Raw genomic sequence first — 22,989 nt, forward strand, 5'->3', positions numbered from 1 at the left:
CGGTGGCCAGTCCCACGCTCCGGGCCGCAGAGCCGGCTGTGCAAGAAGCCCTCGGTGCTGGCCGGGCATCGGCCACCGTCACGAGATGTCCGGACGCTCCTGGCGCCCTTGACTCGTCCCTGCTCTGTCTCTGGCCCTGGCGTGCCGAGGTGCCGGCCCCCTGCTCCGGCAGCCAGCCCAGAGCTGCGAGGAGCTTGGCCAAGCCTCTCACGCCGCCTCTTTTCCAGGCTCTTCTCCAGCGCCTGACTCTCTGCAGCTAAAATATTGCTTTGACGGATGACGATTTCACCGCCTGACACCCTTTGAGCTAAGCAGTAGCCCGCAAGCCACCTGCGCTAGCCAAAAGCACAGCAGACGGACAACACGCAGCCGCCCCCCGTGCCCGGCTGGCTGGAAGACGCAGCCTCTTTGGAAAGCTTGGGAAGGGGCTCCCAGGCATCTCCCAGCTCCGCACCCTGCCCGGGGGCGAGCCCAGCCCAGCAGCCCTGCTCCTGCCTCCGCGTGCAGGGCTGCGTTTGCTCACGAGCCTCGGAGGCCGCGGCGGGAAGGGTCTCGCAGAGCGACCTCAGCAAACGTCCCTCCCGAGGGACACCGAGGCCCCTCAGACAGGCCCTGACCGACGTCAGAACTGGAGACGGGGCCGAGCCCGCGACTGCATTCCCATCTGGTCAAAATTAGGGAGATCCGGGCCAGGCATCTGAGCGGTTGCAGGATCACAGCCACGACCTAGAGAAAACGGCCAGCGTTCCTGCGCTGCTGACCACAAGGCCGGGCAGCTTTCCCGGAGGCCGGCAGGAGCCGTAACGTTTTGTTCCCATCGCCCCATGCCAGGCGGCCACAACCCCGACAGCACCTTCCCGACTTCGCAATACAGCCCTCCGCCCCCGGCAATTTCTGAATCGCCGAGACTTATCCCAACGCAGCAGCTTAACAGAGCCTCAAACAAGAGATTCAGGCAGACAATGCGGTGCCGGGGCAGGAGGAAGAGATAAAGTTCAACCTGGCGATAGCCGTATAGTAAAAAAACGATAACAGAGCCGATGACAGTGGCACAACGGACTCCAGATGGGCCGGCAGCGAGAAGTGGAGGCAGCGGAAGTGCCAGGCCATCAAAATATAAATGTCAAGTCATTGTAACAAAACCTCGGCAAGATGCAGAGTCACCTGACGTTGAATTAAGTAGTTGATGGTAAATCCAAAAGAAGTTACCTCTGGAAACGGGGAAGGGGTGCAATTTGTATAGAAATGGCAGAAAGAATAATATTGATATTGCGAAGGAAACTGGCAACAACAAAAGAGGCTCCAGATAAGGTTTATTTGACCAGCTGGTTTTCAGGAAAACAGGCTAATCAAATGTTCGGGCGAGAAATGAGCATACGCGATGGTTTAAGATGTGGAAGATCAGATGGTTTGGAGACATTTTCACATTTCATGAACCAACGCCTGGCAAGTGAGTTATACAAAGAGCCACAATCAAACTCAGACAGAGGAAAAACAGGAAAATCACTTGCACTTCAGCTTTGTTACCAGATCTAGGAAATGATCCTTTTCATCCAACACTAGGTATCTTTGTCTATGCTCTAGCTGCTTTGCTATGAGTTTTCATAGGTCGCTCATTCAAACCTTTCTGCTGAGGATGGGAAAGCGGGTGAAAAACCCCACACTGGAAATGAGGGAGTCCAGCTCCCACTGCAGACCAACACCAGCTCCATGCGGGCGGAACAACGGGATGGTCAGACCGAGATGGAGGGCCTGCCAGGATTTCAGGGGTACAGATAGTAAAGTCCATGTTTTCAGCAATGTCTGTCTATCGGGAACTGCATTACAAGGATGTAATCTGAATTACCAGATAGTCATCCCGTGGGGACAAGGGTCTCACAGTTCGGAGCTCCACAAGGACAGGTGAGGATCTGGGCACACCAGGATGCCTCCATGTCCAAGGTCAAAACTTGTCTCCACACCTAAAAATCTGTGTCCCCTTCTCTCCCAGACCTATCGGCTGGGTCTGACCACTCCCCGCGGTCCTCACCAGGGACACACACCCATCAGTCACGGCATGGGCAAGAGACCTCGCACAGGTTGATGCTCAAATGGTGCCGACGGAGTCTCATCTAGCCAATTCACCAATATTTTCAGGGATGGAGGAGCCAGTGCAACCACCTCCCTACTGCAAAACTGCTTCACTCTCCCCCTTGCTTGCCATGAGACAAGAGCCCGAGGACGGAGATCAGCCACCCAAGGGAGGTGGAGGAACCATACGGGGACAGGTTCCCACGAGAAAGAGAAGGTGAGAGGCAGGGACAGGAGCTAAAGCCAACGAGATGAAGTTGCGTGCTACAGCTGCTGTGAGAACACACAGACGAAAACGGGAAGTGAACGGCACAAAGCAGCACTGACTGACAGCGCTTCAGTTCCAGCTGAACATGTCTGCATGGCGTCACCTGCTCTAACGACCGCCTGACTCACCGCCGAACGCAGAGGGCCAGCAGCCTCGCAATTAGCCACGCTCCTCCATGAGTCAGGGGGAAGAGTTAAAACCAGTACAGCGCAGAGGAAAGAGACCCCCCATGGAGCCTCACTCAAATATCACTTTAATAGCTCATAAACCGAGCAGCAGAAATGAACCTTTGTGCCCAGCACAACAGGAAGAACGCAGCATCCTGCACCTCCTGCTTGGCTCTTGCTCTGTCAGAGCCAAAGACCGTAAAACCCAGCACCTTTCCCACAGGGATCTGCTCTACAGGCCCTGGGCCCTTAGCTCCCCGCGGCTCCTTTGCTCATTCCAGCATTGGCACCCAAACCGGGATCTATTCCTAACAGTAGGAACAAAGTGAGCGATTGCATCTGCTATATTTAGAGCAAACAGTCAATACTCCACATGTATAAACGGTTACTAGCACTCTGATTTGGTATATAAATAGCTTCTGTTTGCTTTTAGAAATAAATTGGTTTAAAAAAGAAAATTGCTTTCCTAGTCATCCTCAGCCCACAACTGATGAACACGAAGGCCTGTTTCAAATGAAAAATGAAATTATATATTTCCCCTAAACCAGTCCAGGAAGGAAAATTCATGATTGCAGCTGGTGTTATTAGAGCTGTAATTCTTCGTGTTGATGTAGCGGTATAAAAGCAGTTGCAGCAGCTTGCTGAGGCAAACTCCATGTCTCTTTGATGCATCATCCCAGATCTCCTGGGTTCAAGACCCACGTGCCATCTCAAGCTACCTCTTTCACTCGCAAGTCAGTCACACGAGACTCCAGTTTCTTCTCCCTCTTGAGACCCTGACACCAGACTTCTGTCTCCAGCTCAGATTCCTTAATTTAAGCCCATTTTAAGCAGACCAGGAGGAAAGCCTACGCGAGTTTGCTCATGGAGACGTGGCCATTGCCCCAGAGACTAAACTTTAACTCAGTCTTTGAGAAACGGGGGTTTGCAGGGGTGTAGGCACCAGGCTCTCAAACAGCATTCAAGCTCTCTTTCCCTCCAACCGATGTAACCTGTGCTTCCTCCATAAGGCACAAAGTCCAGTAGCATCCAAGCATCGTTAAGGCATTACAAGACCACTTCCCAGCCACTCAACCACCTCAGCAAATTGTCCCCAGTTAAATAAAGGTCAAATCAGGGATACAAGCTAATGAAAAACAACGCAAAGAGGTAAGATCAGTGCAAAAAGCTATCTAGACGTAGCCAAACCCTGCTATCCTGAAGAGCACAACAGTTATTCAGTGAAGAATGATGCAGTTTTTGCTGTAAGAATTAATACAAAAGAGGGGGATGTGCACAGGGATTTAGGAAATCAGACTGCTTTTGCTAAGGGGCTGGGAGCTGCCACCAGAAGCAGCGCAGCACGCTGTTACTGGGACTTTCTCCTGCTCTATGCCCTTGGGTTACAGGATCCCACACCGTGGCCTTCCTCCAGCCTCCCAGCTGCTGCGCAGAGCTCGGTCCTGTGCTGGGCAATGCACCCACAGCAGGGAGAGAACAGCGCAGCTCAGGTCCAGCAGGGCCACTCCGTATCACCTGCTTTGCGGGACGGCTGGGCGCTTGGCAGCCCACAGCCCATCTCAGCAGCAGCACTGCAAAGCCACTGCCTCAGGTTCAGACCCAAGTCCAGGCCTAAGCCCCAGGCCCGAGGTTCAGGCCCAAGCCCAGGCCCCAGGCCCAGGCCCAGACCCAGACCCGAGCCTCAGGCCCCAGGTTGAGGCCCCGGCCCCGGGTTCAGGCCCCGGGTTCAAGGCCCAGGTTTAAGGCCCAGGCCCAGGCCTCGGCCCCAGGCTCGAGCTCCCTCCCCGGTCCCGGGTTCAACCGCCGGCGCCGGCCCCGCGCATGCGCGCTGCGGGCCGCGGCGTGGGGCGGGCCGGGCGGAGCCCCGCCCCCTGACGTCATCGCGCGGCGCCGGCGGCGCGGCGCCGGGGCTGGGGTCGGGGCCGCCATGGCCTCGGGGGGCGCCGCCGGCCGCGCCGCCGAGGAGCCGCCGCCGCCCGAGCCGCCCGCCGAGCAGAAACCGCCGCCGCCGCTGCCGCCGCCGCCGCCGCCGCCCGGGCAGGAGGAGTTCTCCTTCCTCCCGCTCGTCCACGACGTCATCAAATGGTAACGGCGGGCCCGCCGCCCCGCCCCGCGCCGGCCCCGGGCCTGTCACCGGGCGCCTCATCGTGGGGGCCCCGGGCCCGGGCCTGTCACCGGGCCCCTCATCGTGGGGGCACCGGGCCGGGTCCTGTCACCGGGCGCCTCATCATGGGGGCACCGGCCCCGGGCCTGTCACCGGGCGCCTCATCATGGGGGCACCGGGCCCGGGCCTGTCACCAGGCGCCTCATCTTGGGGGCACCAGGCCGGGTCCTGTCACCAGACTCCTCATCATGGGGGCACCGGCCCCGGGCCTGTCACCGGGCCCCTCATCATGGGGGCACCAGGCCGGGTCCTGTCACCGGGCTCCTCATCATGGGGGCACCGGGTCCGGGCCTGTCACCAGGCACCTCATCTTGGGGGCATCAGGCCGGGTCCTGTCACCGGGTGCCTTATCATGGGTGCACTGGGCCTGGCCCTGTCACCAGGTGCCTCATGGTGGGTGCGCTGGGCCTAGCCCTGTCACTGGGCCCCTCATCATGGGGGTACCAGGCCTGGCCCTGTCACCGGACACCTCATGGTAGGTGCACTGGGCCCGGCCCTGTCACCGGGTGCCTCATGACAGGTGCACTAGGCCCGGGCCTATCACCGGGCTCTTCATCACGGGGTGCTCTGGGTCCTGCCACTGGGCCCCTCATCATGAGGTGCACCGAGCCCGGGCTCTGTCAGCAGGTGCCTCATCGCAGGGTGCACCAGGCCTGGTTCCCCCCCGAGCACCTCATCGTGGGGGACAACCTTGCACCAGGCCTGGTCCCCATTCCTCCTCCCGTGCGCCTTATCCCTGCTCCGACCCTCCTCCAGCTTCCCTACCCAAGCCTCCTTCTGGGTGCCCTGAACAGGGAGCAGGGCAAGGGGACCCTCCCTCCCCCCAGGGACGCTCTCTGACCCCCCAGCATTTCCTTTGCTGTAGGCCCCCTTGTTTTCCCGGCCGGGGTCACTGGGGAAGGTGTTACAGGGAGCTGGCACAGCCCCACGTGCAGCTCCACAGTGAGTCACACCAATAATGGCGGTGTACGGCTCATCCAGGCAGTGCGGGTTGTTCCGATGGCCCAGGTACACTGCCCTGCTGTTGTACACCGAGAGCAGAGAGCATTGGACTTGTGCTGTGTTATTGCTCCAAGCTACTGCACCTTTTGACTGATAACAGCCTTAGAAAGTACAGGCAGTCCCAGCGCAGGAATGCAGTCCATTCCTGGGGTGTTGTAAAGAGGAAGAAGGCTTTTACAGTGGGGGAGGTTGAATTGTTCTCTTCCCAGTTCAAGATCAATATTGCAGGGGTAAAAGGTACATGGGTCCTGAGAGGTGTGGTGTTCCCAGGACGTTTCTGCCCCAGGGCAATAAGCCCTTCAGAGATGTCTGTCTGAGTTCGTGGAGGGAGCATGTCTCTCTGCCGTGGATGTCGGACCACAGCCAGCTCCTTGCTCTCACCTGGCTGCTCGGTAGGGATGAGTTTCCTGCTGATATTTCACTTGGTATCAAGCATGTCTGAAAGATGAGAGAGGTTCACCCTTAAACACTTTGCAACTTGAAAGCCATGACAAGAAAAGACTGGATACCCCAGTGACACCCCAGTCTAGGCGCACAGAAGAGGCATGAGAATACCAAACCCTCTGATTTCCCACAGTTTTCCCGTTGTGCTGGAAGTATCTGCAAGGAGTGGGCCGTTACCCCTCAGCTCGACCCTACCTGATCTGTCTGGACCACGTAAACGAGGCTAAGATGAAGCTAAGCCCATTCCCAAGTGCACGTGTGTGCATAAGCACAGTGAGCCGTAATTAGAGAACATCAGCAGAGGTGTCTTTGCTGGCACATGGGCTGAGACCTCCCAAACACCTACATGTCACTGAGCAGGTCGTGGCGACCTGCAGATGAAAGTCCCCAGGATATCCTGTGACCCATCCCACTGTGCCACCTACTCCCGCTGCCCGGCTCCCTTCCTCGTGTTCCCACACATCATTTCCTATGCGGCATCATTTGGCAGATGCAGATACGTTGAGCAGTGCTGCAGATAGTTAGAACCAGAAAGCCGAGCGGTGGGATGTGCTGCCTCGTGTCCCTGACAGATGGCAAACATATCCTTTAACACTGCTGCTAAACACAGAGCCCAGCCCTGCTGTTTTGACACTGACTCAGCCGTGAGGATATCTCACATCTCCAAGGTGACTCTGTGCTTGGGAGTGAGGATGAACCACATAAATTTGCTTACATTCAAGGACACTCACTGTTTCCTGTTGTTTGGGTCCCTAGAAAGTTTTTGCAAACAGAATTCACTAATCCTCTTGCTGTTGTACAATCAAACAGCGTCACCTCTGAGGTTCCAGCATGTGGCTCCACGGGCTGTGGGTTGTGCTGGTGTAAACCAGGAGCTCCCCGTGGGACACGGCAGAGTGACACCAGTAAAGGAGAGCTGGGGCAAGCCTGGCAGGGGTTTGAGGAGTGCCATTCCTTAAGGAAGGTCCCACATGCAGTCCATCAGCACAGGTTGTGGTTGGCCATTATGTTTAATCCTGTGTAATCGCAGGCTGCTGCAGTCTTTCTTCCCACACCTCCTCTCACCCCTGCCTGTCCATGGCCTCAAAGAGGGAGTCAGTTCAGTGACTTGATCCAGCAGGAAAGGCACCCATTGGGAAAAAAACAAACAAACAAAAAAAAAGCCCTGAAATGATTTTTCCTTCGGATCAATCAACTTGACAGACAGGCAGCCGTAAATTCTCTAGAGATGAGGAAGGGAACAAGAGTTGGGGAGACCTGGCGGACTGCTCCTTTCGAAGCCAGCCTGAAGCTGTGTTGGATTAAAGGTAGTGTCAAAGCCCATCTTTCACCAGACGTGCGCTGGGGCTGTGGATGGCTGTATTTTTCCGCTGCTGACCTGACCGTGAATGCCTGCATAATGGGGATACATTATAGTACCAGCTGCAGTTCTATTTAGAAGGGAGTAATGAATATTTTGTTCCAACAAGCTTTTGAAATGAATGGGGACCATCTGGTTAAAAGTTTTGCTCTCAGCTATGTCATGATTCCCCAAAGTTATAATCAAGCACCTCTCTGCCCTGATCACGCCAAGCAGGGTTTATTTTTAGGTCTGGCTGTTGAACGGGCTCCCAGTTTTCAAAGGCCATTAGAATCCCACTTTCTTTATTAACAGGCGCCTTGGAAGCAAGGACTAGCTTTTGCCTGGAATCAGTAAAACTTCTTGCTGGTGCTAACAAAACTGAGGCAGATACTAATGAGGGTTTGAGGGCAGAGGCTGCCTCAGACAACGCTGATCTTTGAAAACCACAGAGCTGGCTGGGGAAACAATTGTGCTGCTCTTAAAAATAAGCTGTCACTTCTGTCTTATTAGGTATACGTCCCCAGAGAGTCATTTTAAAGCTCCAAAGTACCGTTTACTCTGGCATTGGATACTCTCTGGTGCTTTGGGGAATAATTTTTATTTTTTGCTGTCAAGCTGTTTGACTGCATTGATTTTTTTGTATTACAGCAGCAACAGGTCACAGGCGAGATGAGGATCTTTTTTCCCAGGCGCCTACACGCAACACATGCGTAATCTTACCTAGCTCAGAGAGAGATATGGGGATTTAAACACGGTGAGAATTTGGCCTGCTGCATGGTAATGTTTTAAAGCTGCAAACCAACCCCTAAGCCATGGGATAGGCACTAAGGTAACGAGAGCATGTGCTGGAATCAGCAGAGAACCAGTTTGCCCCAATATATACCCAGTCTGTGTGTCTGTCTGTGTCCATTTTATTAGGACAGATGAGTTAAGTTTGTGTAGATAAATACCAGGAGCAAAAGGTTCCTGGTGAATTCCAGTTTAAGCTCTGAGCTCACTGGAAATGACAGTCACCCCAGTGGGCAGAAGGGGCCCTTCCAGTAGGAGAAATGAACGGTGTCTCTGTTTTCTGCCCTCTGCAGCATGGACAAGGACAGCCAGGATGTTCACCAGGTGCTGAATGAGCTCAAGAACAAGTTCCAGGAGATGAGGAAGCTGATCAGCTCTATGCCTGGCATCGGCGTGAGCCCAGAACAGCAGCAGCAGCAGCTGCAAAACCTCCGGGAGCAGGTCCGGACCAAAAATGAACTGCTGCAGAAGTACAAGAGCCTTTGCATGTTTGAGATCCCCAAGGAGTAGGAAGGGAGCAACTCTGCTCTCTGGGTCTGAGGTACTTCCTCGCCTGGCTGAACAGGGGAAAAGAAGGTGGCAGAAGTTTACTTTTCTTTGTTTTATGCTTTTTTGTTGCATCGCTCCAAACTTGTGTCTGTGTGGATCACAGCCATGTGACGCTGAACCGGGAGAACACTGTGTACTTCACATATGATGATTACAGCAGTACATTCACGTTGATCTTCTGTAGGACGGTGTGTGTTTATATATGCATCTCTTTTCTGTTTTCTCTAGTGTTGTTTTTTTTTTTCATTCAAGCAAACAGGAGGCATTATGTTTTCTCCATGCTAAGGGGCAAATTACCTGCTGGTTAACTTCAACAGGAAAAAGGGGATATTTTCTGCAATTTTTTTTTACTGCTGAAATGACAAACGTGGCCAAACATCAAAGGGAGCAAGAGAGGGAAGCTTGAGCTGTTTGGCCCTGCTCCTGGAAAGGGGAGAGCATTGGGTCTCTGGGGGCACTTTTGCAGTCTGTGTGTGTCGAAAGAGGAATGATTGCTTTCAATTACTTTTGCATTTCTCTCTCTTTCTCTCTTTTTTTTTTTTTTTTTGAACTAAGTGATGGTTGTATCTAAGATGAGTCACGTAAAGATTTAGAAACTCCAAACTGCCCCTCTTGTGTTTGCACTGAGTGGATGTGGGCTGAGCAAAGGTAGGACTTTGGCAGCACAGAGGAAGTGCATAGGCTGGGCCCAGCTCCTGTGACTTTACGTTGCTTTTTTGGAAGCAGGGTGACTTAGGAGACCTAAGCAGAGACTGCCAGAGGAGTGGATTTCAAGAGCTCCAGCTTGGTAGGCAGTACCACTGGGCACCTTATTCTTAAAGCAGAGGGAGGAAAATCAGAATCAAAGTAAAGGCCATAAATGGCAAGAGCTGTTAGATTTTCCATAAATGACCAAAGCTCAACAGGACAGGTCAGTTCCACACCTTAGCAGCTCCGAGGGCTTTCCACAGATGAACACAGTGAGCGTTTGGCCGTCAGTGGCCCATGGAAACCTCTTGAATGTTGCATCACGTTCAGAGGGACGCTGCACTCCCTGCCCTCTGTCCTCCTCAGCCTTAAGCTGCTACATTGCCAGATGACAACCTGATAAGTAGCACTGCTGACTAACAAGACATTATGGGCCTCTGAATCTCTCGTTTTGACCACGACTGTGTGCTGCACTGGATGGATCTCAGATGTGCCTGGGAAGTACAATTCCGTGAATTACACTGAAAGATCGTGCAGGTCAGTGCAGTGCAATTTCCCACTGATGCAGAAAACCAGGGTCATGATTTAGGATCATGTTCTGTTTTCAGATGTCTGACACATTCTGGAGAGGCACATGCAGCTGCGTGGCAAATTTAAGCCAGCCAGCGATAGACTAGACTCAGGTGGGTTTGTAGACCTTAGGTTGAAAACCGCTGCAGTAGCAGAAGAAGTGAAAAACTAGTTAGTGAAAAACAATATCTGTGGAAAACTGGCATCCAAGGGCAGGTAAAATTCGTGCCTTCAGAAGAAGAGAAGCAAAGTCTGTTTAGGTAGATTTTCCTCTTCTAAGCCAAGAGGCAAGTAATTCTGTTTGGTGGGGGCTGGGATAGCTGCAACTCACCTGTTGCCTAGAGATAACTCTGTCCCCGATGGAGTATGCTGCTAGCAATTTCTCTGGGAAAGTGCCAATGTGTAAACTTCTTTCTAAGCAAAACAGAACACTAAGATATACAAAACACAATGTACACTCTTTTTATTACTGAAATTACCTTTCTGCCGGCCATTGCCCGTCCCAGTTCAATAAATTCTTCTGCCAATTGCCTGGAGGGAGGTTTCCTTTTCTGGCCAACTGCTGTTCCTGCGAAGCCAGGGCAGATACTGAAGAGCTGGAAGAAAACAAGTGTTTCCAAAGAAATGTCTGACGCTTAGCACAGGAACAAGTTAACTCTATTGACATGAATTCAAGTTTCAAGCCAAACTAAAATGGTTTTGTTTGCAATCTCTCTTGCTCAGCCCAGTTTTATGGCTTTGGTAGAATTTTCCTTCATTAATGTGTGTTAAGTGTAGGTTTATTCTGCCCCTTGAGAGGGGAAGGGGGGGGGCTGAGAAACCCACAACAAACTGAAACAGAAACGACAGGCTACTTCTGAGAAGCTGGAGTCAGTGAAAGCTGCTTTTTGAAGAGTTTTCCCCTTTCCCTTTCGCTTCTAGCAGTGATTACTGTAAGTTGTTATACTAAGAGATTAAAAACCATCAGATGCAAAAGTGACCTTTCGAGCAAAGTACTTCCTTTACTCATATTGCAAAGTAACAATAATATCCTGGACTGGGCGCAAATGAATCAGTCTCTGTTGACATCATTAACGTTTGTTTATTTAGTTGGGAAAAAGCGTGAAAAACAATAAGGTCTTTATTATTAAATGATGTCATTTTACTCAGTTTCGGCAGTGAATGACATGCCAATGCCCGGCATGTCACAGGGCTGACAGGCTCGTAAATCAGCATTATTCAGTGAAGTGAGGAAAGAGTTCTGGCTCAGTGACCTGCTTGAGTAACAGCTTGCGTGGCCCCTAATTACCCCGTGTGGCAAGAATTTGGGGACTTTCAGAGGCAGAGACCTTTGCACAGGGGAAAGGAGAAAGTGGTGTAACCAGGGCGTTGGGTTGAGCATGTGTAGCGCGTCAGAACTGGGCTCGGGTCTTGGTTTAACGGGCCTGGATTTTTGCTACGGAGCTGGGTGAGGAAGCAAAGACAAACCCACAAGTATCATTTTAAAAAGATTTTATTATTTTGTAGAAAAAATAAAACATCAAGTTTCACCCACTGTAGAAACACTTGAAGATTTTTGTTCATGTCCATGACAAACAACACCTACATAAAGTGCCTATGGTTTTCCCATTTAAAAAAAACCCTTCCCACTCCCCCCACCCCCCCCAGATCTTGCAAATCAGACAAGACGTATGTAAACAAGAGTCAGTTTTTGGTCCATCAGGGCTGTAACTTTGCAGCGTCTTTGCAGCTTAGGAGTGTCTTCTGCACGTGTTTTTGCAGACACAGATGAACACACGACACAGAGCCAGAGTCCGTGCACAACTTCTCAAGTAAAAAAACCAAAACCAAAAACAAAAAAAAGCCCCCAAAGCCCAAAGCAGGCCCTGGCAGGCCTCTGCCCTCCCTCCTGAAGGCAGCGCCCTGGCCTGAGGCTGGATAGTTTGGGAGGGAAAGAAACAACAGGAAGGTCCGTCCCCTCCGCGCACATCCTTCGGGCCAGCATTTCGCTCCTTCTCTCTCTCCCCATAGGGGGGAGGTCGCAGCGGCACCCCCCTCCCACCCTCCAAAGCCTCCCCCTGCGCACCCCCTCTCCCGAAAACACCCCGGGGCAGGGAGCCGATGAAAGCGATCCCTCCGGAGGAGGGAGGCTAGGGAAGAGGCGAATCCCCCCGCCACCCGGGTGGGTGCCTGCACCCTCCTGTCTCACCAAAGTCACTTAGGAAATGAGCTTCTTTCCCCCCTCCCTTCCTTCCCGCTCGCTCCAGCGGTGCCTGGCTGGGCTCCTAGCTGATCACGCAGCGGTCCTTCTCCTTGGCGTGCCCGCCGCCGATGGCTTTCTCCCGGATGTACATGAGGTCGCTGTGGACGCTGGGCCGCCGGGCGAAGGGAGCCACGACGCCGTAGGCTTCCTCCGTGCTGCCCCGGCCCCCCTCTTTGAGCAGCTTTTTGCCTTTGAGCGCCTTCTTGTGCAGGATGTCGCAGTACTGGACGGAGACCTTGCGGTGCAGGTCCGGGCTCATCTCACTGGGCAGCTTGGCCATGGCGAAGAGCGCCTGGAACATCTGGTCTAGGCTGCTGTTCTTCTTGGCCGAGATCTCGAAATAGGCGCATCTCTTGGGGTCCCCCCCCACCAGCTGCTCAATCTCCCGGGGCTCCACCTCCCGGTAAAAGTCCCGGTCGCCCTTGTTGCCGCAGATGACCAGGGGCACCTCTATGTTCTCCTTGGTTTTGTTCTTCAGGCACGACTTGGTCTCCAGGATTTGCTGCTTCAGGCGCTGCACCTCCTCAAAGGAGTCCCGGTTGTCCAGGCTGAACACAAGGATAAAGACGTCTCCTGCGGACAGAGAGGGGATGTGAGATGGGCACAGGGAAGGGGACATGCACAGGGACCCCCATGGGGACACCCAGAGAGGGAGGCAGCGGGCAGTGTTTCCCGTCCACCCCATGCAGCGAGCGAAGTTGCCCACCCTGCGCACACACAAAATCCCAACTCCCTCCACCCGTGGCCAGGAAAACATGCCCAAACTGGCCGAGAAACCCTGAGATCTGACAAGCGCGACCCTCTCCCTTCCTCCTCGCACTCCCCAGCCAAGTACCTGTGAGGATGGAGAGGCGGCGCATGGCTGGGAAGGGGTGGTTGCCCGATGTGTCCAGGATGTCGAGCTGGTAGACCTCGCCGCGGATGCTGTAGAACTTGCGGTGGAAGTCCTCGATGGTGGGGGTGTATTGCTCCTCGAAGCGCCCCGTGAGGAAGCGCGACACGATGGCCGTCTTGCCCACCTTGGAGGAGCCCAGGATGACCATGCGGTAGCAGTTCTTGGCGGGGATGCTCAGCTCGGCCTCGCTCGGACACATCTTCTTGATCATCGCTGCCAGTTTCATTGAAGCCGGCGGAGGGTGAAGCTTGCGCGGAGAGAGGAGGAGGAGGAGGACGGCGGTGCCTGCCCGCTGCTCAGCCCCGCGCCCCTCGCAGGAAAGGCCGCTGTGAGCTCTGTACCGCCGCCGCCGCCCCGCTTTATGGAGCCGGCAGCGCCCGCCCCTCACCGCGTCACGGGGCGGCGGCGGCGGCGGGTGCTGCGGGGGGGCCGGGCCGGACCGGACCGCTCCGCTCCGCCGCGCCGCGGCCCCGGGGCTCCGCGCGCCGCTCGGCTGCCGCGGCTGCTCCCGCCGCTGCGCGAACTGGACCCTGCGCAGCCCGGTGCCCGGTCCCGGGGCTGTGCACGGCAGCCCCTTTGCAGCCCGGTTCCGGCTCCCGGTGCCGCGCAAACTGGCCCCTTTGCAGCCCGGTTCCGGCTCCCGGTGCCGCGCAAACTGGCCCCTTTGCAGCCCGGTTCCGATTCCCGGTGCCGCGCAAACTGGCCCCTTTGCAACCCGGTTCCGATTCCCGGTGCCGCGCAAACGGGCCCCTTTGCAGCCCGGTTCCGGCTCCCGGTGCTTTCTGGCCGTGGCCCCTTTACATCTCGGCACCAGGGACTTGGTGCTGTGCGAGCCGACCCGTTTATAGCCCTGACTGGGATCCCCGCGCTGTGCAAGCTGACCCGTTCGCAGCCCCGTTCGGGACCCTGGTGCTCTACACGGCGGCCCGTTTGCAGCCCGGACCGGGAATCCGGTGCCGTGCATAGCAGCCCGTTTGCACCCCGGACCGGGGTCCCGGTGCTGTGCTCGGCAGCCCGTTTGCAGCCCGGTTCGGGGGCTCGGTGCTGTGCAGCGGGGTCCCGGGGCCCTTGCACTGGGGGTCCCCGCGAGCAGGACCCCTTTGCAGGACGCGGTGCCCGGGCGGGGCGGGCAGGGACCCCGGGGCAGGGGGTGCGGGGGTGCAGGGAGTCACAGCGCCGTTCCCGGCGTGGTTTCGATTCGTTTCGCACTTGCTCGCTGTGCAAAAGTGGGTGTCCATGCACACAGTCCGAGCACGCAGAAAAGACATCTATCTATCTATGAGAAAAGAACCTATGCATAGAAAAGCAGAAAAGACCTCAGAAGACGCTATATACATATATATTTCATATGTACAGGGCAGGGGACAGGAGTAGAAAGAAGTCAGTGTCCCATCGCGCAGCTCCCCCCCTTGCAACCCGGCTGGAGGCTGCGGGGTGCTCCTTGAAGAACGGCTTTTTACCGCTGCTCTTCCTCCGGGAGCAGCCCATCGCCGGGGGAAAAGGTCCCCAAAGTTAACGGGGGGGCTAGAGCCAGCTCTGCAGCGCGCCTCTCCGGGGCATCGCGTTAAAAAAAAAGGGGGGGGGGAGCAAAACGGAGAAACGGTGCCTGGAAAATAAAAGTCTGGAGTGTGTGTGTGGGGGATTACACAGCATCGGCCTCAGCCCCCAATCCTAACCCTAATCCCAGCCCTAGCCCCCACCTGCCTGCCCCTAACCCCGACGCAGCCCAGCCGCCGCCGCGGGGGCTGCAGCGCTGGGTCCTGCCGCTGGGGAGCGGGCGAGGGCGCCGCCGCCGCCGCCGCCGCCGCGGGCAGCGCAGCCCCGGGCGAGGGGGGCGAGAAAGGCTCCACTGCCAACACCTGCCTGGGGGGGGGGGGGTTAGGGGGAAAAAACCCGCCGAGGGTGATGCTCGCCCAGGGTTCGGGATAGCCGAAACCACACGCACGACGCCCAGAGGGGCCTCAGCTGCAATACGGGAATCTCATCAGCACGGCTTGGGAAAAGGATGCTGCTGAGTTTATAATCTCCCCCGGCTGTGGCCTCCCGCGTGGACTGTAATTTAAGCACTGTCCAAAGGTTTCTGAAGGAATTGCAGTTCACCTCTGGGGTGAAACGGAGCAGCCCGTTGCAGCCGTCATTGCCCACGGGGAAACATCCTGCCCAGCGGCAGCAGCCGCGAGGAGGCTTCAGGGAGGGACAGTGGGGCTGTTTCACGTGTTTATTGATCTGCATGTGAGACAGCAAAGAGGTTTAATGGCTGATTATAAGGCACAAATGCATCATCCCAAAGTAACAAAAAGATCATTTAACTGAGGCAGTTGATGGAAAACAACAGGAGAGAGAGGAAGTGCCTACCTCCGGGGGACAGACAAATCAAATATCTTGATTAGAGTTTATTCTTAACTGTACAACTATTAATAGTGCTAGGAATGGGTAAAAATAGCCTGCTCAGAGCCTCCTCTTAGGCTGGCCAGCTTCAGCAAATGGAAAATCTATTTGCTTCCTCTGAAAGACTCTTTGGCAACAGGAAAGGCAGCACATACCGCCTCGCAGGCAGTCATATGCCACCGAGATCCCGTGGGCCCGGCTCAGAGGTGCAGGTCACGACTGGAGCCATCCCGCTGGGAGTGAGCCAGCAGCGAGGGCTGGGGCCCTCGGGGGCCGGTCGTGCTGCAGCGGACGCTGGGAGCAGAGGAGGCCCGATCGCTGCTGGGGATGCTGCGGATGCTGGGGCAGGCAGGGCGCTGCGGGGGGGGGGGGGGGGGGGTCACGAAGCAGCGAAAGATGGGGGTACCGCACCGTGCAACGGCTGTCATATCTGAGAGCCCAGCTTCTTGCAGGGTCGCACAGAGCCTGAGGAAAGGAGCATTACAAGCAGTTAGTCTGATTACCCGAAGATCATCTAGAAATTTGTCTCCTGGTGGAACCGGAGCACATTTGCCGGGAGCTGGCTGCTGTTGGTTGATGATAAAGAGTCCACCTCGCTGCTAGGCAGAGCCTTCCCACTGCTATGACTCTCACTGCTAAAAATCCCCTCCTATTTCTGACCTGACTCCCTGAATCTTAAGCATGGGCAGGTAAAATGGCATCCTCCCCCATGGCTGCCATATCGCCTGCCAGAATGTGACCCTGCCGCTTGCGGGGGTGGTTTGCTCGTCGCTCTGACGCGGAGGAGTTCAGGCTCTTTGCTCATTCCCACCGGCAACCTGGTGCAGCAAGAGCCCCAGGCAGGCTGCCGTGCACGAAACCCCGAGCGACTGCAGCCGCCGCTCGCGGAGTCGAACATCTTCAGCACAGCTCGATCCCCAGTTTCTTGCTGTCTCGCTCCCCTTTAGCACCCCCCGGGTGTTCCAGCCACGAGACAATGCACAATAGCCGGCCGCGAGCAAGTCGGCTGAGGTAAGAAAATTCCACGAAAGTCACACAAACATCCCAGCGACAGAACATGCAGCTCCCGAGGGTCCGGCTTGGACGAACCGTGCGAGTAGAAAAAATAGAGCTCACAGTAATATCAGCCTCTGCAAAAATGTAGGAAGCATAATGTACCAGAAAGCATGAACGTGCATTGCACAGTCGAGCCCAGAAATAGGCAACCTGAGGGGATACTCGGAAAAGAACAATTACATCAGAACACAACTTTGATTCCTGAGCGTGCTGCCGGAGCTGAGAAGTCTCTTCACCTTAGGGTCGGGCTGGCCTTGCTTTATGGCTGGTTCCTCAGGGCTGAAGCAATGAAAAGCAGAGTGGAACAGCCATGTGCGCCTTTCCCGCCTGCATGCCCCGTACCCAGGGACCTTGCACGGGCCAAGGAGAGGAGCAGAGCAGGCATGAGCTGTTTTTCTTTGCTGTCAAGACTCTTTAAGTCCTTCTAAAGGCTTGGCCTCTGCACAGCACCTAGCACAGCCTTTTTTTTCCTGCAGACTGGGGCTTGTGAACATGCAGACAGCCCCGGCAAACCCCTGTCCCCGAGCCCAGCCGGGGCCGTGTGCCAGAGACAGCGACCGGCTCCCTGTTCTGCGTGCAGCACCCGGCACCGTGGGATCCTTCTCCTCAGCCTGGTCGCAAACAACAACTGGAGGCTGATGATTTCCCAACGGCTGTTTGCAAACAGCTGGACTGTGCAGGACTCTGGAGACCGACCCGCGGTTGGATGTGGGACTCCTTAGCCCTCCGTTCCCACCCCGCTCCCTTCCCCAGAAAGAGACGGGGTGGGGGGATCTGGCGGAGGAACCTCCTCCAGCCTGCAGCCCTCCACGACACCACCCTCTTCCCAAGGCAGGAGGCCCCAGATCCTGCCCTCGCTGTCCAAAGGCCCCAGCTGCTCCCCAGGACGGGCCCGGGAGCTGCACGCTGGAGTCGGCTCTGCGGGGCCCGGAGAGGCGAGAGGTGCAGAAGGAAGAGGGGAGCAGCTGGGCAGGGAGGGTTTAGCTATAGCTCTTGCTCCATCCCCTGGGGAAAAAGCATCTGATTAATTCAAGATGCAGCATCCAGGGTTCCTATTCATTCCCTATATTATTAGCTTGTCTCATTTTATTAAATCTCCTTTAAGCCTTTTCAGAAAAAGCACGTAATTTGCAACATATAATTTTTCCCAGATGACTTACAATGCAGAAGCGAGCTGCTCTGTCACTGGGGATCGGGGGTTGTTTTTATTTGCTTCCTCCCCCCCACCCCCTATTTCTTTTGCAACAGTTTTCCGTGTGTCTTGATTCCTTTTAGCATTTGGGATTCGATTAGCAGACAATCTGAAAGCCTGAGACACATCTCAAATCCCCAAATCCTTGAGTCATGCAGGCAAGGGGCAGCGATAGCTTGCTCGGCCGCATCATCCGGATGCTTGGCGCAATGCAGTCCCCAGCGAAGCCTGCAGAAGCCTCGTGCCGCCGGAGCGGGTTTGTGCCATGCCGCGGGCTCCTGACTCTCTGCGTTTGCAGCTCACGCATGTCTTGCAAAACCCTGGCAAAAAGGGGAAAAGGCCCTGGCTCGTACGCCCGGAGGAACAAATCAAATAATAAACTCATCAGAAGCCCATAACAGGGGCTCAGCTTCGGCATCTCAGCGCAAAGCCAGGGGAAGCAGCATGTGCTCTGACCGATGGCTCGGTGCCTCTAATTTCCTTAACCGGCTGAGCAAACACACATGCAAGAGCTGAGCACACAGTGACTGTCCAGGCTTCGATGGCGCCACACGACACGTAGATCAGCCCACGAACGAGAGCGGCTCGGTGGCCTTGGGACGCTGCCACTGCTTGGTGTGGGCTCACTTTTTGGAAACACACCACGGCCGGGCATGGGAGCTGCCACCGCGGGCGCGGGGACAAGAGCCTGGTCCTGCTTCCCAGAAATGCCCTTCGGAGGAGACGTGATGCTGCCCCCGTCCCCAAGACCTTGGCAGGGAATGCAATGCTGGCAAAAGCCAAAATTTGGGGGAACCGAGGCGCCCGGGCTCGCCCGTGTCCCGAGCAGTTCGCAACCTTCTGGCCATTTCCACCCAAATCAGCCCGAGGAGCTGGGCACGGCAGCCGCGCTCGTCCCCTGCGGGAGATGTGCCGACAGAAGCATTTGCATGTCCTGGCCGTGTACCCAAACTCCGACACCTTCTGTTCGCCTCCGAAGCCCGGCAGCCTCCCTGGGATTAGGGAGAAATGTCACCTGTAACCGGAGACAGGCAGCGAGGGACCTGAAATATAGGGCACGGGGGAGAGGCAGGTTCCGCGACCCCGACGCGCGCGTTGCTACCCGTTCCGAGAGGGTTCCCATGGAAATAGCGGCTGCTGCCAGGGCAGCACGGCGAAAATAAGAGGCCTTCGGCGGAAAGCGCGGCGTGGCGGGAGGTGGCAAGGCGGCTGCTGGCGGCAGGGCTGCCCGCTGCCCGCGCCGGTGGGCAGGTTGGGGTGCAGCGGGGACCAGGGGCTGGGGCGGGAGCCGAGCCCGCTGCCGAGGCTGACACGAGCCGCAGCCGGTGAACAGATTCCCCGCCAAAGCGACATGGAAAAAGCAGTGCATTCCGATCGTTTTCTCGAAATAAGATACAGGGACGCCGGGCCGCAGCTTGAGAATCCTCCGGGTTGCCGGAGGGCGGTTTTTAGCGTGCAAATTGGAGAAAACAGCCTCGTAACCCGTCCTCCGGCGCACAGCGGGAGCTGGGGGTGGCTGAGGCCGCTTGGCCGGAGCAGCTTTGATCAGCGCTGTGCCGACGGGAAGGGAAAGCAGCTCCCCAGCAAAGCCAAGGGAAAACGCCTGGCTGGAGAGAAACAGAGGGACCCGGGGCACTGGCACGGACGTGCGGCGACGTGCCGAAGCGGGATGGGTCTCGGTCCTGCCAGATGTTCATCTGACCTCCATCACTGGCCGTTTCACAGCTGGAAACAGCTTCCCCCAAGGGTTTTTCTTCCCGTTGCATTTATTCCTTGCTACCCATGGAAGCTCAGGGCTCCTTTCCTGAAAACCCACAGCCTCCTGCCAGGGTCTGCTGGGCTCCAATCTCGGCTTTGATTCGCATCAAAGCCCAGCTCACTTGCTGGCGTGGGGCAAAATCGCTCCCCGCACCCTGCTGACCTCCCGCCCGACCCTCTGGCACCGGCCCCAAATCCATTCGGCTGGCGCAGGAACAATCGCCGGAGCCGTGCAAACCCCCCCGTTCCCCCCGTTTTCCCAGAGAGCAAACTGCAGGCTCAGCGAGCCCCGGCGCACCAGCGGTCGTGCCGTCCCCTCCGGCCCTTTTGCCGCTTGCCAGCTCCGCGGGGGCGATAAGCGCCCGTTTGCTTGCCCTGTGTGTTTATTCCCTGTTCCTGGCTAATAGTATTTGTTTTCCACGTAAGGCCCGATAGCCTTTTCTGCCCCGTGCGAAGGAAGCATGACCTGGCGGGATGGAAGCAAACAGGGGCCCCGGGGCACCTGCGGTCACAGCGGGGCGCGAGGCGCTGCCCCGGCATCCGCCTTACAGACAGGTCCTGCAGCCCGCGGTGCTGGTGATCCCCCCCCAAACTGCACACCGAGGAGGAATGCAAAAGGCAACGTGGAAAAAACCCACGTGCACCCCGACCGGGAGCTCAGCCTGCTTCTGGAGCGCCTCCGCCGCTCGCGCGCCTGCCGGGGACACGCCGCGGCGCTGCAGGGCGATGCACCCGGCGCCCCGGCGGTGCCTGCCAGGGAGAAGTTGTGATTTAACTCGCTTCTCCCGCAGCGGTGTTTGCTCTAGAGAAATGTACTGAGCGCGAAGGCGAGCATTATCTGCGGCGCTGGCACTCGCTGTTTCTTCCCAAGGCTACAAACAGACTCGACCCGCCAAGCTCAGATGGGGCCCCGGGAACCCGGGCTGGCTTCGAAGGCACGAGGGCGACCGCGTCGCCAGGGCCCCCGCGTGGTCTTGGACGCTGCCAGCCACACACACGCGGGTTTGCAAGGGCAGGTCCCAAGGGACCTGGCAGCCCGTGGGGATGGGAACGCCGGTCCCCAGGAGCGGTGCCCCGCCACGATGTGCCCTTGCACCCGCGGGGACGCCGGCACTGGCACCGCCACGGTTTGCTGCTCAGGCTGCAGGTGCCGTCCCCCGCCGCAGCCCTTGCAATATAATAGAAATATAATAGAAATATTAGGGTTGGTAATTAGAGAGGCGTCAAGTTTTTTTCCTTAATACTGGGGAGGGAGAGGCCCTTCATCCCTCCCTGCTCAATACCGCACACAGCCTGTAACCGGCCGCTCTGTATTTGGTGCCGGCAGCCGGCGCTCCCCGTAGGCACGCCGCGGGTTTGCTCCCCAGCGCTGGCCCGATCCAAGCCGAGCACCAGCCCCAGCAAGGCGAGCTACGGCGGGCACGGACCCCAGCGAGACGGGACTCGAACGCAGCCTCTGAGCTCACGGTTTTCGCTTTAGGCAACAAAACAGACGTCTCCGAAATGCCAAAACCCGGCTTTGCAGCAGACAGAGCCAGTTCTCCAAAGGCAGGGATGCATTAATCCACGCCGGCTGCCGTGGGAAGGGCTGGTAAAAATGGGGATAGGTTCAGTGCAGGGAGCAAAGGGGACACGGAGCGAGGGGGCAGCGGGAAGGGCTGCAGGGGTTTGCAAAGCCCCCCGGCCTGCGGCAGGGCTGAGCAGGTCAGCAATGAGGGTTTACCTGCTCTCCACAGGGCGAGCGCGGCCCTGGCTGCATTCCCGTGGAGCAAAGCCTCCCTAGCAAGCGAATGTCTCTTTTGTAAATACTGATTTTGCCTATCAAGAAATCTAAATTTATTTGCATCAGTGACTTTGAGCCAGGGCTGGCAACTCTGACATAAATCGCCGGCATAATGCAACGCATCCTCTGCCGCGTGGTTGCTATGGGGACTGGGCCAGCTCAGCCTCCGTCTATGAACACGAACTGCGGAGGGGATGTGGAAACTTAGCTAAAAATAAAATACTATGCCCGAGCCTTCAAGAGGAAGGCCGTCGAGACGGCAGCGAAAGAAATCCTCGTGCGACGGCTCCGACGGAGGAACACGAACACGGCGCCCGCGAGGCCCGAGGAAACGGAGGCGCGACGGAAAAGAAACCAACACTTTTAATTCGTGAGGAGCAACTCCGGAAGGGCGAATTACAACCATGCACAAGCGAAAGGGAACCTGACGGTTTCATGGGGAAATGCTGGGACCGCGCGGACGCCGGGCCCTCGGCTCGACGCCGCTCCTCCGGCAGCGCCGCCAGCATCACGGCTTCTCCCTGCCCGCCCCTTCCAATGCAGCTCCCGGCACCCTCCCCAGACTGGCAATGGCCGCGGGAACAGCCGTGGGAATGGCCGCGGGAATGGTGGGGACAGCCATGGGAACAGCCGCGGGAATGGCTGCAGGAATGGCGGGGATGGCTGTGGGAACGGCCGCGGGAACGGCCACGGGAACGGCCGGGACGGCGCTCAGCGGGAGCGCGGGAAGGAGCCGCAGGAGGTGACGGACGGGCACCACGGCCGCGGGGGCTCCGAGGGCCCGGAGCAGCCCGGAGGCGACGGGAGAGCAGGGGGGACGCAGGGAGGAGCCCCCGCGGGGACACGGGGGCCGGATGAGGGCTGGCGGCAGAGGGAGGCGAGGAGGCCGGGGGCTCCCGCGGAGGCGAGGGCAGCACATCCCAGCGGGACCAGGAGTCCTGGCTCCTCCGCAGCCTCCGCAGCGACACAGCTCGCCTTTCCGACGCCGCTACCCTCTCCCAGGGGCTTTACGCTTTTTTTTTTTTCTTTTCTTATTTTTTTGGGCAATTCCAGCTCATTTCTCAAACTGTTCAGGGAATCTGTAAACATCCAGCTTGGGCCTGCAGCTTCACCCCTGGGATTTTCTGCTTTGGAACAGGCTCCGGCACTGGGATCTTTGGGAAGAGCCAAGTCCTGGCAGCTGTGTTTCATCCCAGCTCATGGTGGAACGGGACCTGGCTGCACAGAAAAAAGGGGGGAAAAAAAAAAAAGCGCCCTTTTCCCCCCCTCCCCGGCCCCGCGCGCCTCGCGGTCGCCTCCGTCGTTTTTCCGCGCGCCCCGCAGCGAGGAGCTGGGCCGCTTTCCCGCCGCGGCGCGTCCTCCGGCCGATACGGGCGCCGCCGGCCGCTCCGCTGCCTCGCTGGGGGTCGCTGGGCTAATTGGCAGGATTCGTCGCAGGAGGAGAACGGGCGGATGAGAGGGCGCGGGGCCCGGGAAAGCGCGCCGTGCCGCGCCGCGGCCGAGGCCCTGCTTTGCAAAGAGACGAGGTTCCGTTAGGGACCCGGCTGCCGCTGCGGCGCCCGGGGACGCCGAGCCCCGGCAAAGGCAGCCGGGCAGCAATTCCCGCCGGGAGCAGCCCGGGCG

At 57.1% G+C, this 22,989-nt stretch overlaps 3 protein-coding genes across 5 annotated transcripts in view; 1 reads left to right on the forward strand and 2 right to left on the reverse strand.

Annotated features, from left to right (window-relative positions):
- Positions 1–4,432: 4,432 nt before the first annotated feature.
- On the forward strand, positions 4,433–10,583 carry MED9 (mediator complex subunit 9). The gene is made up of 2 exons (XM_067306193.1): positions 4,433–4,590; positions 8,540–10,583. Exons 1-2 carry the CDS (start codon positions 4,433–4,435, stop codon positions 8,754–8,756), a joined length of 375 nt encoding a protein of 124 aa, XP_067162294.1. The 3' UTR covers positions 8,757–10,583.
- A 1,420-nt stretch (positions 10,584–12,003) lies between these two features.
- On the reverse strand, positions 12,004–13,533 carry RASD1 (ras related dexamethasone induced 1). The gene is made up of 2 exons (XM_013946041.2): positions 13,130–13,533; positions 12,004–12,867 (listed from the first exon to the last, which is right to left on the reverse strand). The coding sequence occupies exons 1-2, from the start codon at positions 13,413–13,415 to the stop codon at positions 12,317–12,319; spliced, it is 837 nt and encodes a 278-aa protein (XP_013801495.1). The 5' UTR covers positions 13,416–13,533; the 3' UTR covers positions 12,004–12,316.
- An 8,178-nt stretch (positions 13,534–21,711) lies between these two features.
- The window catches only part of PEMT (phosphatidylethanolamine N-methyltransferase), a 35,763-nt gene continuing 34,485 nt past the window's right edge, over positions 21,712–22,989 (reverse strand). For 2 of the 3 annotated variants that reach the window (XM_067306402.1, XM_067306400.1), the window contains exon 8: positions 21,712–22,872. The gene's annotated coding sequence lies outside the window, so the exon portion shown is untranslated. Of the gene's footprint in view, positions 22,876–22,989 lie in introns of all 3 variants that reach the window. The other variant, XM_067306401.1, reaches the window with a different exon arrangement.

This window comes from Apteryx mantelli, chromosome 16, assembly GCF_036417845.1.
Source record: "Apteryx mantelli isolate bAptMan1 chromosome 16, bAptMan1.hap1, whole genome shotgun sequence".
Classification (NCBI taxonomy): Eukaryota; Metazoa; Chordata; class Aves; order Apterygiformes; family Apterygidae; genus Apteryx; species Apteryx mantelli.